We start from the raw sequence: 19,666 nt of genomic DNA on the forward strand, positions 1-19,666 counted from the left end.
AGAAATGGGGGGGGGATGCTATCATGCATTCTAACTTCACTGTTAAACGTGTTGGCTTCTCATGCATAACATGGTCCACTTGTAAAAAAAAAACGAGTTGGACGTATGACGTAGAATTTCTGGGCTTGATACACTCCCCTAGGGTTATGGAAAGTTTTTTTCCGAACATGAATTACCATTACGTAACAACTTTTCTAAGTCAATTGGACAATTCTTCTGGAAAAGCACACCCAAACAATTGAAGTTTAATAAATTACCCGAGAAAAAAACTGAATGATCAGAATATATATGCAGAGTTTTGTTCCAAAATGAGAACTCCGTTTTTATCATTTTTCAAAAAGCATGTTTTTTCATTGTGCATTCCAATTAATATCAATCAAACTGCAGTTGGTTTGTTTTGATTTAAGCCATTATAACAAAAAAAATACAGCTAACTAACACAATAAAGCGCGATAACATAATAAAGAGTTTTGTTATCTCGTTCTGGAACCAAACTCTTCATGTATGTATAAATTTGGGAGGCAGTTGACTCACGCCCACACTCCATTATATTAGGTGGCGGTAATGCACCTTAATGTTGGATGCCGACCGTCATTAAACAGAAGAAGAAGAGCACGCCAATCAGCGTGCGACATTCGAGAAGTCGTCGGCAGCGCTGCTTTGAAAGAGTTTTCAATTAGTTTTAGACCAAGAATCAACAATGGCACAAAGGAAGTGTGTTTTTGAATGTGAGGGGAAGAAATCATTGTTCAGGTTTCCAAAGAACCCGGACTTAAGACAACAATGGATGCGAATTGTTTTTCCCGGCCAGAAACGGAGTTGCGAAAACGTGTATGTCTGTTACCAGCATTTCGCTGACGATTGTTTCACAAACAAGGCCCAATTCGAAGCTGGATTTGCAAATCGTTTACAACTGGATGATGGAGCGGTCCCAACAATAAAATATCCCGTTCAGGAGACGGAACTCCAGGCGGTAAGTAATTAAATCAGCGTCAGATGTCTGTGTTTTGTTAGCAATCTGCGTGCATATAATGTAAACAACACAAACATGTAGCGAATCACAAGTTATCTAACGTTAGGGATAGTGTAACGACACATCGTGTGTAGTTAAATTGTGCTTTGTTGACAACCATAAGTGTCCATAGATTTATTCTAAAACCATTTCAAACATCGTTTGCTCTGATCATCCACCACACACTTGACCTATTTTTCAGCTCTAGTAACCTGTCCAGGTAAATAGCCACTAAAAACAGCAATTAAATGAGGAATAACATTAACATAGTTTCAGAGTGCTGCATTGCCCTTCATACTGTCTATATCTATGATAGGATTATTGTGAAATTCATGTTAACACAGACATTTTTATTGTTCTATTTATTTGTAGAGCACATCTACCAGTCAGGCCATGCCGTCAATCAAGCACACTGAGTGTCAAACAGAACATAGACCTGCTGTGTCTGTTGAAGTGCAAGCCAACCCACTGAAGTCGTCTGTAGGCACTCAGTGTAGGTTTACGCCATTGCAAAAGACAACAGGCACACAGTTCTCCTTTTCCAAACATACAGGACACTTACGGAGCAAGGGTATGCATGTAAAATGGTTTTTACCAGCTTTACTTCTTTGTCATTTTAAGTCTCTGTAATAGAATGTAAAGGTTACCGAAATGAAAAAATACAAATCCCCTTTCCTCTGTCAGGCACGCAGACAACAGATTTAAGTGCTAGTATGGAGACTTCACAAGTTAACACACGGAGTCATCTGCCGTCTACACCAATAAAGGCCTCTACGTCCGGACTTGGTGCGAGACCTGCTAAAAGGCCACGTATGGAATTGCCGGAAGAGGATGAAGAAGATATATCAGATATTCCACAACCTCATGATTGCACAAACGAGCCTGGCGACTCTGCTGCAGAGCCTTCTGAAATTAGGTAATGTTGTGTAAATTTGAGTTGTTCTTCATTCTGTTTGCTTTGAATCGACCAGTGATGTTCTATGCTTTGTCCTTATTTTTAGTGGGGTGGAGGTTACATGTGATTACACTGATGCAAAGTACATTGTGTTTGAAAGCTCTCTAAGAGAGCTTTTCGAAACGTGTCCGTTGTGCAAGCGAAACTGCGATGTCCAGCGACGTCGGCTTGGGACATTTGTGTCATTCAGTCAGGTCTGTGAAAACTGTCAATATAATAGAAAATGGCAGAGCCAGCCTGTGAAAGGAAGTACCCCGGTCGGAAACCTACAAATGTCAGCGGCGGTTTACTTTACTGGTGGATCATTCATTCAAACGAAAAAGGTATTTATTGGATTATTGTGTGCAGAATGTTTTTAAATCATTAAGGATACACCCTGTTACCTAATCTCTGCTATGTTTACAGATTTGCAGAGCAATGAATCTTCAAATACACCAGTACAAAACATTCAGAAGGCATGCTCGTTTGTTTCTGGAACCATCCATATATCACAAGTGGAGGATGGATCAGCAGGCCATGTTCCAGCAACTACAACCACAGGGTGAAATTCCATTGAGTGGTGATATGCGTGCTGTTTCTCCAGGTATTTTTTTAAATTATATTTATTGTGTGTTGGCATTACTTTACAGTCATGCTAATGTAAAACCAAACAATTTTTTTTTTAAAGAGTGCTATAATAACTAAAAAAATGAATTCTATATTTAGGACGTTTTGCTAAATATGGCAGCTATACTTTAATGCATCTGAAAAGCAATAAAATTTTGGACATTCAACTACTACAGGTAACACTCTTTTCCAGTACATACTAGTAATACTTCCTGTTTTTCATGCGATTTGGCATTTGGTCATTTCATTTGATTTGTCAAAGAGCATCGAAGTGGGAGGCAGTGCACACATGGAGAAGGAAGGACTCAGCAGAGGTCTGGAGCTTCTTGAGTCCAACCAGTTGCATGTGGACTACATTGTGACTGATCGCAACACACAGGTGCAGAATTATCTGAGGGAGAGAAATGTTAAACAGTACTATGATGTTTGGCACCTCGAGAAGGGTAAATGGAATTACATTTGACATGTATATTTGTGTAGAAAATTAAGTTTACTCATAAAACTATTGTTGATTCATACGTACTAATTTTGTTACTTCAAACCATTATTCAAAGGTTTCTTGGATTATTATTTACATTTTGTTAAATTGTACTTGTAATTTCAGAACTATCCAAAAAATTGGATAAATTGTCAAGAAACTGCAAGTTGCTGCGAAAGTGGTCGCAGGGTATAAAAAATCACATGTACTGGTCAGCCATGTCATCCAAGGAAGGACCCAAGAAGGTTGCAAAGTGGAAGAGTTTACTTAATCACATTCAGAACGTCCACACTCATGACGATCCACTATTCCCCAAGTGCGCTCATCCAGAAAGAGTGTCCAGAGACACAAGTAAATGGTTTAGACCAGGTGTGTGAGTGTTATTTCTTGTGTATGAATCAAATAAACTATTTATGTTCATATATGCAGTCTTAATTATACTCTCCATGTCTGTAATTGTAACATTTGTTATTGTATTTTATAACAGGTACAATGGTACTTCATAACATAGAGAAGCTGCTCCTGAACAAAAGAATTCTCGAAGGTGTGGCCAAGCTGAGCCACCAACATCAAACTTCAGCTTTTGGGGCATTTCACAGCGTCATTCTGAGATTTGCCTCAAAGAATGTTGTTTATCCTTTTATTGGAATGCTATGCAGGTAATAAAATAACACTTAGCTATGCAACAATCAGTTTTTATCAAAACAAAAACACAAGTATTGTCTTATTTTCAAACTTATATTACACTTTCTTTTCAGTAATTATTTTTATTACCTTTTTCAATTGATCTCTATAGGCTTTATCTTGCGGCAATGCATTTCAATGAGAATGCAGATCGTGAACAGGAGGGCACAGCTGTATACAGGATAATGCATCCTAAATCAAGGAAGGAGCAATCTACAGCGAAGCCAGTAAAAACGGAGCCCACCTTTGGTACGTTAAGAAATGTGCAATTTGTTATAAATACAAGCATCACACTTACAAAGTTATAGTTTTCTCTGTCTGGTGTTAAATAGAAATATACTTCAAATACTACACAAATTGAAACGTAATCGTACTTGCAAAAGTGTAAGTATCACAAGGGTTCCAAAAATGTTGCTTTTTCATGGCAGAATACATCAGTGACCTGATGAGACTGCTGTTCCTGGAGGTATTTGACAAACCTGACACCTTTGTTGAGGAGCTCCGGAAAGTTCCCGTCCCAGGTTTACCTATCAGTGCAGTCTGACAGATCAGCAAAGGAGGATGTCGATTCCCGACATGTCTCTAGGTTCAAACCAGTGGTGGCCGGAAGCCAACGTAGTTCCTGGCGCAGGACAACGCATGCTGGAATGACGACATGCACATGTCTGCCGAGATATCCTCAGCAGCAACTAACAAAACGGCGAGATACCTGAAACGTCTGCCAAAGAGTGGTGGAAAATTACATACGTTGTCAGTAATGCGTTATCTTCTGTTGTGGTCAACAAATACCTCTTACATGTCTGCAATATTTTGTCCTTGCACATAGCAATATTATTTCTGAGAGTAATCTTTAGTATTTATATTATGCTTACAAAATAAATATTTCTTAAAAGGTCGTTGGTTTGATGATATGAATCAACACTATGATTACAAAAACACAAAATCTGTCAACAAATTTCATATTTACTTACTCCATTGACTCCCATGGTGTTCATAGCAGTAAATGGGGGATGATGTCTGGTTACTGACATTCTTTCAAATATCATATTTGTGTTAAGCAGAAGAAAGGTTGTTCCAAACCTGTATACATTTCTGAGTAAATTATGACAGAATTTTCATTTTTGGGTTAACTATCCCTTAAATATGCACTGGTGCTAAGAAATTTGTGTAAACTGATAGTTAATGTGATGTCACCTGTGAATGTATCTTTATTTGTATTTTAGCAAATAGAAGGCTTCTATAGTGGATAAAGATGCTAAATGTACAGGTAACACAATACATCTAATCTTAAACGTACCTGGCTCAAAACTGGCTTCATAGTACATCCCCCGGGCCAGGTGCGTCGCTAGACCCCTTTTACTGGGGCACCTGCCCCTGTATACATTTCAAGTTTAAGTTTAAACAATTTACTCTGTTTAAGTGTAGTCATTTACATTGATAATAGCAACAAAAACAGATATATGCAACGTAGTAACCTAATTTACGCCTGTGAAAGGTCCGAAAACACAACTCGTGCAGAAATCTATGCCCGTGCGCGTCTGTTTCCTGGCAACAACAGCAGCTGCGCATGCAGGCGCAATAGGGTGACGACACGCGACTGAGGTACGCTATGAAAACATGATGAAATTAAAGTTCCTAAATAATATCGATCATCTTATTTTGACTCATTAAGGGCCCCTGTAGATGGACATAAGAATTTGTTCGTGCAAAGCAGGGAAATGGAAGCAGAAAGGATAGAGGATGAGTTTGAGGGCCACATTAGAGGAAAATGTCTGAGGAAAACCTTTGTAAAATTGCATTGTTGCTTAGAAAAACATTTGTGTTCTGTGCTTTGAGAAATTAAATTAATATTTAATTTACTAGCTCTAGTTTAGGACTTTACACAAAAAGTTGTCAGTATACGGCTCAGATAACTATGTGCTATTATAGGCAGTACAGTTGGTTAAAAAAGGAAACAACTTTGTTTGGACTTTTGGTTTCTGTGGAACCGGAAAATATATATATTTTTTAAATAAAATATGCTATGATAAAATATTTCCATACAGTGCATGCAACCATGTTAATAATACAATCAGGCCAAGAACACACTGACAAAGGAAATTAGAGTGGCTAAGAAGAGTAAGAGTGAATTGGTAAATTCACATCCAACAGCCGTACCATCAGCAATGGTGCCCCCCAGGGATGTGTGCTCTCCCCACTGCTCTTCTCCCTGTACACCAACGACTGCACCTCTACTGACCCCTCTGTCAAGCTCCTGAAGTTTGCAGACGACACTACAGTTATTGGCCTCATCCAGGATGGTGACGTGTTTGCTTACAGACGTGAGGTTGAGCAGCTGGCTGTCTGGTGCAGTCATAACAACCTGGAGCTAAACACCTTAAAAACAGTTGAGATGATAGTGGACTTTAGGAGAAACACCCCGGCACTCCCCCCACTCACCATCATGAACAGCACTGTGGCCGCAGTAGAGTCATTCAGGTTCCTGGGCACCACCATCTCACAGGACCTGAAGTGGGACAATCACATTGACTCTATTGTCAAAAAGGCCCAGCAGAGGCTGTACTTCCTTCGCCAGCTGAGGAAGTTCAACCTGCCACAGGAGCTGCTCTTACCGTTCTACGCAGCTGTCATTGAATCCGTCCTCTGCATTTCCATAACTGTCTGGTTCGGCTCCGCTGCAAAAACTGACCTCGAAAGACTACAACGGATAGTCCAGACTGCTGAGCGAATCACTGGCACAACCCTCCCCAATCTACAAGAACTGGACTCATCCAGAGTGAGTAAAAGAACGCACAAAATCACTCTCGACCACTCACACCCCGCACACTTTCTCTTTGAACCGCTGCTGTCTGGTCGGTGCTACAGAGAGCACTGAGCACCAAAACAGAAAGACATAGGAAAAGTTTCTTCCCTCAGGCCATCTACCTCATGAACAGTTAAATGTTCTACTGTGCAATAAAACACGTGCAATACACAACTATATACTTACATTTATTGTACATATGTTGTTGATAAAATATTCAGCTATCCACATTCCATTGCATAACTTGTATATACAGTAACACAGTATCATTTGTATATAGCACATCTGTACATACAATATACTGTCTATTGTCCTTTTGTCTAATATTGTCAAATGTGTATTGTCGCTCACATATTTATTTTTTACGTTTTGTTACTTGTGCCTTTTTAACCTGTATGTGCACTGGAAGCTGTCACGAAACACAGGGGAAGAAGAACCCAATTGCAGGCAGCGGGAGTACAGGGAGAACAAAAAGACTTTATTTTAACAATAAACATAAAACAAAAACCCGCGATGGGGTGAAAACAAGAACCAGATAACAATACAAGCAATGGAGACGTAAACTAACTTAACACTAGACTCACATAAACTTGACAAGGACTAAACTAAACTAAACACTTACTACAACAGACGAAACAGCAACAAGAGACACAGGCATTACGGACACCGTAGAACGCACACCATACACATACAATGACCGACACAGGACAATGAAATATGAGGGTATTATATAGGGAATACAAACGAGGGATAATAACACAGGGCAGGTGTGGGTAATCAAACACTCAGGGAAAGATAACAAGGAAACGAGAGGAGCAGGGCCAATGACAAGACACTGGAGAGAACGTATATTATTGTCAAAAGGACAATAATATGTTTCTCTCCACACATAACCAAAGACTTTGTCATGGCTCTGCTACAGGACCAAGAAAAACATGACTACATGAAGCAGAGCCATGACAGGAAGCTTCTGTCACTAAGACAAATTCCTGTGTCTAAGCACACTTGGCAATAAAGCTCTTTCTGATTCTGATAAAGTTTATGTTAAGTGTGTTGAAGATACTTGAATATTTTGAAATACATAAATGTTTACCTTCCCCAGTATTGTTGCACTGTAGGAAGGAATAATGGTTTAAGTGATTGAAGGATAGACATGAAACGGCTTATTTAATTCATTCAAATAAATAATATTAAACTACATAAAGTACTCTTATTAACTCACCAAAGTATTACAAATGTGAGAATTATACATTAAAGCAAGGATTTTAAAGTTAGACTTTGAATTTTGATGTCAATTCCACTATAGCACACACATATTACACAAAGTATTTAGTTTAATTACATCAGAAGTAACTGTAATTAAATTACAGAAAAAAATAAGAGTAATCCCTTACTTTACTTTTTCAAGGGGAAAGTAATTAAATTACAGTAACTAATTACTTAGTAACTAGTTACACCCAACACTGTTAATGTTTACCTTAAATGAACTCAGCTCTGACATTCTGGCCTGATTAATCTAGTCTGATACTCTAGACGAACACTAAACGAATTAATGAAATATTACGTAATAAATATTATAAATACATGTATGTTAATATAAATATTACATCATCATTGCATGCAAATATATTAAATACTAAATGTAATCTAAATAAATATGTTATAACCACAAAGCGAAGTCTTTGTACGAACACAGGATTTGCAAGTAACGTTAGCTCCTAAGTAAGTACCTCCTATTTCCGTGTGGCTGCTTCACCTTTGGTTTCGTTTCCATCCGTCGTCCAGAGATTGACAAGGTAACTTTCTTTCCGTCAATTTACACATAAATAAAAAAAGTTACCTCACATGATGTAGTGGTTGTAATATCGGTTTAGTTTCAGCTAAATACTTTCTCCTAACTACAAGCGATGAAATATGAACATTAAACAATAAGTTACGTGTCTCCTGTCTAACCACTTTGAACTGCTTTGAACTGATGTGTTGTTCCTCAAGTATATTTATGATGCAGTAGAAACGTGAATATATTTTTTCCTCAGTTTAGCTGCACGTTTGTGTTTTCTAACGTCAGGAGAGGGCTTCGTGACTCCTCTTGTTTACGTAATGTATGACATTACCTGTGCAAGATATTCGGCAATATATATCAGTTGATACAATGTTTTCTCCGGCTGGTAAATCAATGCACGAATTTTTAGTGCGTTCGATGAGTGGCTTACGTCTCTCTCTGGTCAGGTGAGGTATCCACACCGGACTCCTTTGACCGTCCACTGAGGTGTGTTCGTGAATCGTTGCCTGTGCTGTCGAAGTACCGTGAAAAGTTAACGATTCGGAAGCACTTGCCTCATCGCTCTTGGCTCGCGATACTTTGATGCTCCGATCGGTTTGCGCACAGGGTAGGAAGTTCATCACTTGGCACTTTGGTACAGCGCAATTTCCCTTCACATTCTCGAAACACACTACAACATTTAAACAATATAATTTTACACAAATAATTAAATCTTAAAGATATTAATTCAACGTTTTGATTTGGTAATAAAAGCTGTGTTGGTTGTATTTTAATCAAACATTTGTGCAATGTTAAAAAACTGAAACAGGAATATTTGTCTGGACCAGTGTTGTTTATGTCTTCCAAAGTGGTCTAATAATATTAGGATTATTTATGCCCACATGTTTAATTACACTCCTCATTTATTTTTTTTGTTTAAATTTAGGGCTGTCAAATGATTAACCACGATTATTCGCATATATAACAGAACATACTAAAAAGAAAGATGTAATTGAACACAGCTCGAGCCAAGGTAAACAATACAACGAAATAAATGTAATATGGAGTCCAAAAAGGAAAGGACACACATCTAGCCGGAGAACGCCGTTTAAATAGACAGGAATCCCATGCGCCGGTGTTCTGCAATTCACAAGCCAATTTCCTGAAACAAACGCAGACCATGCAAAAGACAAATAACAACCGGCAGAGGCGTCATGGTCAGAAACAAATGTATAGTACAATGCAATGTAAGTCGCTTTGGATAAAAGGGTCTGCCAAATGCGTAAATGTAAGTGTTTATAACATCCTTCACTAAGCTCGAGGAATGTGATGAGACAAAATATGAGTCAAGGCAGTGCTGTTACAAGACCCACCTCTAAATCTGTGAGAATCACACAGTATTGTTAAAATGAGTATTACAAAGACATTTTCTTCAGCGTGGTGTGGGTTTTTATTGTTACGATGAAATCATGTCTACAAACAAAATTAAAGTTAGTTAGTTTTTTTCAGGGACTTTTACAAAGTATGTTCTGTATCAGCACCTGTGTCCAGGGGCGTTGCACCCGTGGGGGATATGGCTGTTTTAACACCCACACTTTTCCCGGTGAGAGGGTTCAACACCTGCACTTTTTCCGCAGTTTTGCACAAACGCCTACAGCAGTCGCTCCTCCGTTTCTCTGGCCGCTCTGTGTCTGCGCTCGCTGCGGCTGCCTCCTCTCCCCTCCCTCTCAAACATGACACCGGCTTTAAGTATGACCGGCTGATGATTGGCTGTTCTGCCTTAAGTCCCGCCTCTCTTGGTGTGTTAGATTTATCGGTCAGCTCGTGCTGGGGAGGCGGGAACTTATGGTTATTTACATCTCCCTTTTCCAGGTACTTTGAATGAGTGTTTATGCTTTCGAGGTTTTTAAATAAGCTTGATATGTGTTTGGGAAGATGTTCTGTTTATGTTATGTTGACATGTCGAGTGTTTTCTGTATTATATTTCGTTTTTTAGACTAATGCTAATTGCTAATTGGGATATTGTTCAGCAGCTATAGCTAAATTCGGTTATGTATGTGGCATGCAATGTATAAAGTAACTGTGATGAAGAAGGCAGGGAATTGACGAGGAGGAGGGACAAATTGTCATTGTTAAGCAGTGTATTTATGGGTTTATTGCCAGTGCAATTGATTTTGATATTTTGAGCATTGTTTGTTGATTAGCTGAATACTTTTGTGGATATTTACCTGTTGTGTTTGATTGTACGTGTTGAGGAGAAAAAGTGAGAAATTATGTCATTGTTTGCATACCTGTTGAAGAACTATGAAAGAAAAGTGTATATTATTTTAATGTTTAAAAACAGTAAATTGTTACATTATTTATACCACCAGAGAAAAAGCTTTGTGTGGGCGTTTTTTTATATCTCCCCTTTTCAAGGCGCAAGTAAGCAAAATTTAGCAGTCTCAGTCACAGTCCTGTCAGACCCATGTCACTATCAAGCTTACCACCGAGTGTGTTTTTATACTTTTCTAGTATCACTCTTTTAAATGGGAAGCTTTTTATATCTTGTATGTCTTTTGTACCCTTCTGTCATTGTATTCATCGTTTTTATTGTTAACAAACAAACCACATCCATCCCCTTTGAAAAGCTTTTGAAAAGCTTGCTACGCCCCTGCCTGTGTCTGCAAAACTGCAGCATAATAATGGCAATAATAGTCTTAAATTGAGGTTTCCCACTGACAGTGCTTCAGTTCCAGAGATGCAGCTCTATGCTGAATATAAAGTGATCGCTACAGAATTTTTTTTCTTACAATTGGTTAGCATGTTGCTTCGTAAAAGCCTGTATTCTTAAAGACCGTTAACTCAAATCTAAGTTGAAACTTGTTTTTATTACTAGACCGGATTTTACTGCTGTAAAGAACCAAGAAGCACGGAAGACAGGTAAGCATGTACCTAAACGGCAACAGTATCATCAAGATCATTCTGGGGTACTAGAAATACGTTTTAAAAGGTTAAGGGACAACGTCCGCACCACTAAATTGTTCTGGACCAGTGGGAATTAGACTGAAAGCATAGGTTCATCACATATAAAATCCTTAGTTTTTGTTCGTTCCTACCCTCCCTCACTTTTTGTTTCGCCAGGGAACTCATGGATCAAGGAATCATAAATTTCATCACTTGGAATGTTAACGGCCTTAAAGAACAAAGAGAGCAGAAATTGACAGAACTACATAACACTGATGTTGTTTTCTTACAAGAGACGCACATTGGGGAAGCATATGATCATATCATAAACCGTATAGAAGATGAGTGGCGCATTTTCTATACAAAGTACACCCCATCCCAAAAAGGAACAGCTATACTTGTTATGAAAACATTAGACTTTGAATGCATCAGTGTTGAAAAGGATAACTGTGGAGGTTATGTTGTGTTAAAATGTAAACTGAAGGGTCAGCTCTACACACTTGTTAGTGTTTATAACCACCAAACTGACACAGAAACCCTTGAAAAACTTTCAAGATACCTGCAGTCGATGACCACAGGGTTGCTTGTGATTGGTGGAGATTTCAACACTGTTCTCAACCCCTTTATTGACAAGAATTGTTATTTCAACAAAGTTATTTTTAACCGAATTCATTTTAATCTGTTTTCCTGTGTGAAAAAGTTTATGACGTCTCTTCAGCTGGTGGACATCTGGAGAAGAAAACATCCTGTAAAGCAGAATTATACATTCCACAGAGGCAACGTTTCCTCGAGACTGGATTACTTCTTTACTCCAGAAGAATGTATGTGGCGTGTCACAAGTTGTGACATCAGAGCTTTAGAGAGACCCGACCATCAGCCTTTGGTTTTGAAGATATGCAACGTCTCCACAGACACTCCACAGAAGAATCTCCAAATACAATCACACTTTCAACTGCTCAGTCATAAAAATCATTTAGGGATAGAGATGACGGCTTCATCATCGGTTCAAGAAAGTGAACTCAGTGAGGTTGACATTGTCTCAGCTGTACATTCCCTTCAAGTGTCAGACACGCCAAGACCAGACGGCATTCCAGCTTCCTTCTATAAAGAGAACATTCAAGTTGTAATTCCATACATAAAGATGCTCTATAACCAGATCCTCAGTGGCACATTTAACTGCTCAGAGAGACGTTTCAATGAATCTGTGAGAAGTCCACATGACAACAGTCAACACTTCTTTAACGTTGACTACATCCTCATCGCAACTATTCTAGCAAGACGCCTAGAAGACTTCCTGGAGTCTCAGTCAGAGGGACGGATACCAAAAGAGTCCGTTACTGTCCTGATCACTCCCAAAACACTTCACACTCAGACAGTGCTGGGTTATATTAGGGAAGAGTTGGACAGGCAAAGACAGTCAAATCCAAATTTGTTTCAGGACTTCCGTGCTGCGGAAAACCTTGTTGGAAATGTAGAGGACACGTCTGTGCCATGTCAGGGCTGTCCTTTGACTCCAGTACTCATAACATTAGCACTAAAATGCTACGCCTCGCAGCTGTTTCAGGATTTAGAAAAGCATGTATTTATTTTCAAACAAAGTGTGATAGTTTGCTTTCCACCTGAGGACCAAGTTAAGGTACAAGCCATTGTGACATACAGCACTGATGAAGAATATGACATAGTGATGTTACACAGAGGAAATGGTGAACCATTTCATCTAAACAGAGTGGGACGTGAGCCTGAGGATTGGGATGGAGAAGAAAGTGATGAAAGTGATGACATCCTCTATTGTTTTACCTTGCCACCAGCTACATGCAAAATGTAATTTCAAAAACTCAGTTTGAGAGGTTTCACTAATGTTGCCACATAAATAAAAGTCTTACTGTACCTTATGATTAAACATTTTTACATATTTGTCCTTGCGTATACCGTATATGTACAGTCACAGAGCCCTTTTCTTTCATTTAAAGAAGTATTGTGTTTCATTTTTACATGCTTTTGTAATATATTGTTTACTGATGTGAAACAAGACATCAGTTAACAAATATTATTTTTGTTATTCACACAGTATGTATGCAGTCATTACCCTGAAAGAATCAACCGAGCTGACTGTGATACCAACAAACTGGTTAAATGAACACAAGACACAATGTTACTGGCCTCCATTCAGGACACCAGAGAAGTGCTTAGAAGTTATAAAGAACAAACATGAACCTGCAAAAGGAATAAATGCTTGGGAGATACTAAATATTGTCTGTCATTGGGAACATGGTAAAGATTTAATTTGTACTTTTATGTAAAATGAGATTGAAGTAAATTCATGATGAAAAATGCATGCACAGTAGCTCAGGCAAACTTAATAACAATGTTTCAAATTGATGATTAGGACAACTTTCAAAGATATATTATGGTTTCCTCTTTCTCCGTAAAGTAGTCAATCTAATAAAACATTTGCATATCTTGTAGATACCTATGAGCAGTTTAAAGAGAAACGTGAAGCAGATAGTGAGCAGGTGGAACGGTAAGTAATAAACATCTTGATCCTTCACGTTTAAATGTGCAACTTAATTTTTAATTTTAAAACGTGCTTTTGTAATATGATAATGTTAACCTATGTCAATCAAGAAGTCAGTTTATATTCTTTCTGTTATTCACAAAGTAGGCCTATGTATGCAGTCATTACCCTGCAAGAATCAAATGAGCTGACTGTGATACCGACAAACTGGTTAAATGAACAAAAGACACAATGTTACTGGCCTTCATTCAGGACACCAGAAAAGTGCTTAGACGTTATAAAGAACCGACTTGAACCTGCAAGAGGAATAAATGCTTGGCAGCAATTAAAAATGGTCTTTCATGGAGAATATGGTAAAGAATATGGTACTTTTTATGCATCATGTACAAGCATTTATCAATGGGATGAGGTTCATATAATGATATAAATCTATTGAAAGTAAATTCATGAAGCATGAGTGCACAGCAGCTTATCTCAGACAGACAATATTGAACAATGTTTCAAACTGATGATCAATCCATGTTTAACTTTCTAATTAAGATATCTTTTTCCATAAAGTACTCTCATAATATAATAAAATATTTGCGTGTCTTGTAGCCGCATATAGGCAGGCTAAAGAGAAACGTGAAGCAGTTAGTGAGCAGATGGAACGGTAAGTAATAAACATTTGGATTCTTTAAGTTTAATACATTTGCTACAATCGCTTAAAGTTATAAAATGTAACATATTAAATATACAATATAAATGCATATATATATTTAGGCCCTCTACCTCTCTTGGGTGTTTTGAAAAACAAAAAACAATAAATCCAATCCATGCAGCGCTGACATCACAATCCACTCAAACCTTTGGTGAGATAACCAGTTTCTTTAAGAATCTTATATATGGCCTAAGATGAATGTTTTTTGGCTTCTGAAGTGTAAAAATGTTGTTTGTCCAGAGTACAGACCTCCTGTTTTGTTTGCTGTTTTTACTTAATTTATAAAAATCATGGAATAACAATAGTTTTAATGATGTTGGGCAATTGACCTGATGACAACTACAGCCACAACCTACTGTCATCCAGAACCAGAATAATATTGGACAGACCTAAATATCTCTTTTTTTATATCCGTTTTGGTATTATTGCAAATTGGTCTGGTGTATTGTAATTTTAGGCTCCCAGTCCTGAAAACAATGTTTAAAATAATTGCCTAAATTAAATATACTTCGATTGAATAATTTACAGTTTCTGACAATCCACTGACATCAGTTACAATGCATAGAGAAAAACATGCAATAATACCATTAATACCATACTGTATATTCTCTTTAATTTTCCCCTAGTATAATTTTTATTAAATGTTTTATTATGATGTATGTAAAGTTGCTTTGCAACAATGAAAATTGTGAAAAGCGCTATACAAATCAATTTGAATTGAATTGAAAGGGGATTCAGTCCCCCCGAGACCCCCTCACCTTTAGGGTGAATTAAACCAATGCATTCAATCCATTTCACACTTCTTATTTTTTCTGATTATATCAAAACCACAATCACTAGGCAAGGTATAAAATACTTCTCATAAAACCTCATTCATGTTTGTTAGCTTGCGTTACAGCTTGGTATTAAGGAAGTTATTAGTTATTTTAAATCTTTTGACAGGTGTTAAAAGAAAACGTGATGATGAGTCACCGGATATCAGCCGGCAGTCACTGCTAATCACAGGCAAGTCAATTCTGAATTTATCATTACTACAGAAAAACAGTAATGTCTGTAACTTGAAATCTAGTCACCGCCAACATACACTCACCTAAAGGATTATTAGGAACACCTGATCAATTTCTCATTAATGCAATTATCTAATCAACCAATCACATGGCAGTTGCTTCAATGCATTTAGGGGTGTGGTCCTGGTCAAGACAATCTCCTGAACTCCAAACTGAATGTCAGAATGGGAAAGAAAGGTGATTTAAGCAATTTTGAGCGTGGCATGGTTGTTGGTGCCAGACGGGCCGGTCTGAGTATTTCACAATCTGCTCAGTTACTGGGATTTTCACGCACAACCATTTCTAGGGTTTACAAAGAATGGTGTGAAAAGGGAAAAACATCCAGTATGCGGCAGTCCTGTGGGCGAAAATGCCTTGTTGATGCTAGAGGTCAGAGGAGAATGGGCCGACTGATTCAAGCTGATAGAAGAGCAACTTTGACTGAAATAACCACTCGTTACAACCGAGGTATGCAGCAAAGCATTTGTGAAGCCACAACACGCACAACCTTGAGGCAGATGGGCTACAACAGCAGAAGACCCCACCGGGTACCACTCATCTCCACTACAAATAGGAAAAAGAGGCTACAATTTGCACGAGCTCACCAAAATTGGACAGTTGAAGACTGGAAAAATGTTGCCTGGTCTGATGAGTCTCGATTTCTGTTGAGACATTCAAATGGTAGAGTCAGAATTTGGCGTAAACAGAATGAGAACATGTACCCATCCTCTAATGGCTACTTCCAGCAGGATAATGCACCATGTCACAAAGCTCGAATCATTTCAAATTGGTTTCTTGAACATGACAATGAGTTCACTGTACTAGAATGGCCCCCACAGTCACCAGATCTCAACCCGATAGAACATCTTTGGGATGTGGTGGAACGGGAGCTTCGTGCCCTGGATGTGCATCCCACAAATCTCCATCAACTGCAAGATGCTATCCTATCAATATGGGCCAACATTTCTAAAGAATGCTTTCAGCACCTTGTTGAATCAATGCCACGTAGAATTAAGGCAGTTCTGAAGGCGAAAGGGGGTCAAACACCGTATTAGTATGGTGTTCCTAATAATCCTTTAGGTGAGTGTATAATTGTTGGTATTGTTATACACCTCAGAATTACCTGTTAAACTTTCCCTTTAAGGGTATTTTACACTGAATTATCAAATGCTTAAAAACACCAATGAACACCAGCATTTTAAATTCTTATTCAAATTGATCCAACAAACTCATTTGTTGGAGTTTGTCGGATCAGTGTGAATTTTATACTTAAAAAATGCTGGGTTGTTTCAACTCATGGCTGGGTTAAAACAACTCTGCATAAGTCTGTCAAAACTACAGCTGCGGACAAAATTTAAGAGACCATTTCAGAGACCATTTTTCAGATTTTAAAATGTACTATTTATAGGTATGTTTCGGTTAAATGTTCATTTGTGTTTTATTCTGTGAACTAATAACAATATTACTCCCAAATTTCATAAATAAAAATATTGCTTTTATTTGGATTTATTTGCAGGAAATGAATACTGGAGAAACAGGTCAAAATGCTCTGTATTTTTTCAGACCTCAAATACTGCAAAGAAAAATATGAATGAATATGATTCCCTTTTAATATTCATATTCACTTATAATATTTGTACATGTATTTAGGCAAAGTTCAGAAAGTATTTTTAATGTGATAACCTTGACTTTTATCACAGTTTTCATGTGTCTTGTCATGCTGTCAGTCTTTCACATTTCTGTTGGATGACTTTATGTCACTCCTGATGTTTAAATTTGTTGATTTGGTATGGTCTCTTAATTGTTTCTGCATCTGTATATACAACAGGTGAATTAACTTTATAAAATAATGCTTAAATTTCAAAATGTAGGCTACTCTCCTAATGCAGTCCCATGTTAAGCATGCTGGGAACTGGAATTGTTTTAACTTTTTGAGAGTGACTGAAAACTTGTCAAGTCATCACAGAAAAACACAAATAACGAACACAAGTTCAGTAAAGTTATACTTTTATGCAGAGGCGGATACAGAAAGTACCCAGCAAGCAATTTCACGTCTAATAAGCCGTCCAAACATAGCCCGCACGTTTGTCCAAATTCAAGGTTATTTGGGCTAGAAGTGGGTTACTCATAGCCGGACTATATATGGTCTATACTTAACCGAGACATCGAAATGAAGGCTATTGCTTGCTGGGTTCTAGCCCAAATAACATCGAATTTGGTTACATGTCGTTTTTCCTAAAACAACTTTTTGTTAAACGTTTTGTTTAATTTGTTTAATGTTTTGTGCGTAGCCACGATTTAGCTCCAATTCAGACCGGCTATTTGTAGCCCACATATCAAGCTCGCTGATATGGTTTGGGTGGGACACACGCTCTAAGCGGGGAACCAATCACGACAGACTGGGTCAGCTTTACCAATCAGAGCGTTTCGGAAGGAGGGACTTTATAGAAACCAGAAAAAAACAATCGTTTTGTGAGAAGAAGAGGAACAGCGATGAACAATAGACTTGGCATATGTGAAATATAAAGCGTTTTTTGAAACTAGAAACATGAACATCCATTGTTACACACAAAGAACATAATCAAAGCTTCGAAAACAGCCAAACAATGGCACATTTAAAGTCTACACAGAATGTTGTATGTCGAGGCTCTATGGAAGAGATCAGACATCGCAGCCTTTATGAGTAAAGGAGAAGACAAACGCCAGTCTCACTCACCAACGTCAATAACAAGCTTCAAATGACACATCACTGGTATCACTGATCATAATCTTTTCAACAGACCTTTGCACCACTTTGGCTATTGTCGTGGCGAAAAGTCGGTCAGCCAATGTTGAAAGAATTCACGAAGACCAGAGAGCCAGGTTTCCAGAGGTTTCAATCTTTATTTGCTCGAGCAAGTAAAGTGAGACACACAGAGTTCATCTGTAGATGCCCCACGAATACATGTCTGACTCCATCTTTTATACATTGTTCTCAAGTTGTTATCACAGTTCAAACCAATCAGGTTTTACCTGACCTCATCTTCTACCAACCAGTTTTTACATGACATCACTTATTTTTATTAGTCCATCCCCTTATGCCTCTTACAGTTATATTTCATCCTGCACTTGCTACAGTTATATTTCCGGCCTACCATATTAAGATCTCCGGCGTACCATGTTAGGATTTAATTGTAGGGAGCGCTTTCAATAACACATACGTATATCATGTGCTCTTTATCTTGACACCTTTCCGGGGGCTTTCGGACGTCTCAATAACACATACGTATATCATGTGCAATAACACATACGTATATCATGTGCAATAACACATACGTATATCAAGTACTTTTTATCTTGACACCTTTCCGGGGGCTTGCGGACGATACATGATTTAACCTTGGTTTTATTAAAAATTAACTCATGGTTTAGTGTGATAATGATAAACAACCCAGCGTTCTTAATGAAACTTCTCTACAAAAGTGTGTGTGATGTACTTGCAGTTCCTGTCGTAATTTGATAAGATATTTGGTGTGTACGTGTGATACACACAAAGTATGTACACAACTGTGTAATGTTTTTGCTTTATTTTCTTCGGTTTATTTGTATTGTTTTAAGTTCATTCACCACATTATTTCTTAATGCAGTGTTTATGTGCAAGCTAACTATTGCATATTGAGCTACAAAGAGAGAAAAATAAAGGACTCTTATTTTGGCATTCTGACTGGGGAGTCGCAGACAGAACGACGAACTGCGAATGCGTCCTCAGATCAGCAGAGGAGCTGTGAAAGAGCAGATGCGACTCTCCCGTTCTTCTGACACTATTCCTGTTTTACAGGTTACAGTAATCTGTCTGCGGGGTCTCTGAAAGCGGGGCCTGCAACAATGTATGTGAATGTAAGTGTAATTGGGATGCGATTTGAGAATTGTTGTCTGGTTAATGTGATTTCACACTAATTGAAGAAAAGTAATTTAAGTATGCTCCAGTGATCATTATATCTGACTGTTGTTGTATTACGTTTTTTGGTCACAAAATGTTGACTGTTTTGGTTAATGTGTAATTAATAGCGTTAAGTATCTCTGGAGGCTCACTCTGCGGTCGCGTTTGGCCGCTTTATGGTCACTGACCACTCACTGATGAAACATGGAGAAGCTGAATCTAGTAGTCCATTATAAATAT

At 38.1% G+C, this 19,666-nt stretch overlaps 2 protein-coding genes across 4 annotated transcripts; both read left to right on the top strand.

Annotated features, from left to right (window-relative positions):
- Positions 1-612: 612 nt before the first annotated feature.
- On the top strand, positions 613-4,760 carry LOC130567092 (uncharacterized). Its single transcript, XM_057354996.1, has 11 exons — positions 613-973; positions 1,385-1,583; positions 1,697-1,928; positions 2,014-2,290; positions 2,373-2,550; positions 2,673-2,749; positions 2,836-3,016; positions 3,178-3,420; positions 3,539-3,710; positions 3,848-3,984; positions 4,164-4,760. The coding sequence occupies exons 1-11, from the start codon at positions 701-703 to the stop codon at positions 4,277-4,279; spliced, it is 2,085 nt and encodes a 694-aa protein (XP_057210979.1). The 5' UTR covers positions 613-700; the 3' UTR covers positions 4,280-4,760.
- Positions 4,761-11,914: 7,154 nt separating this feature from the next.
- On the top strand, positions 11,915-19,338 carry LOC130567524 (uncharacterized). 3 transcript variants are annotated; one of them, XM_057355705.1, is made up of 8 exons: positions 11,915-13,067; positions 13,315-13,517; positions 13,713-13,767; positions 13,906-14,114; positions 14,359-14,413; positions 14,524-14,612; positions 15,404-15,466; positions 17,024-19,338. In XM_057355705.1, the coding sequence occupies exons 1-8, from the start codon at positions 11,950-11,952 to the stop codon at positions 17,155-17,157; spliced, it is 1,926 nt and encodes a 641-aa protein (XP_057211688.1). In that variant the 5' UTR covers positions 11,915-11,949; the 3' UTR covers positions 17,158-19,338. The 3 variants fall into 3 exon arrangements, with proteins under 3 accessions (XP_057211688.1, XP_057211689.1, XP_057211690.1); XM_057355706.1 differs by having other exon boundaries at positions 13,909-14,114; XM_057355707.1 differs by lacking the exon at positions 17,024-19,338 and having other exon boundaries at positions 15,404-16,347.
- Positions 19,339-19,666: the final 328 nt, after the last annotated feature.

This window comes from Triplophysa rosa, linkage group LG16, assembly GCF_024868665.1.
Source record: "Triplophysa rosa linkage group LG16, Trosa_1v2, whole genome shotgun sequence".
Taxonomy (NCBI): domain Eukaryota; kingdom Metazoa; phylum Chordata; class Actinopteri; order Cypriniformes; family Nemacheilidae; genus Triplophysa; species Triplophysa rosa.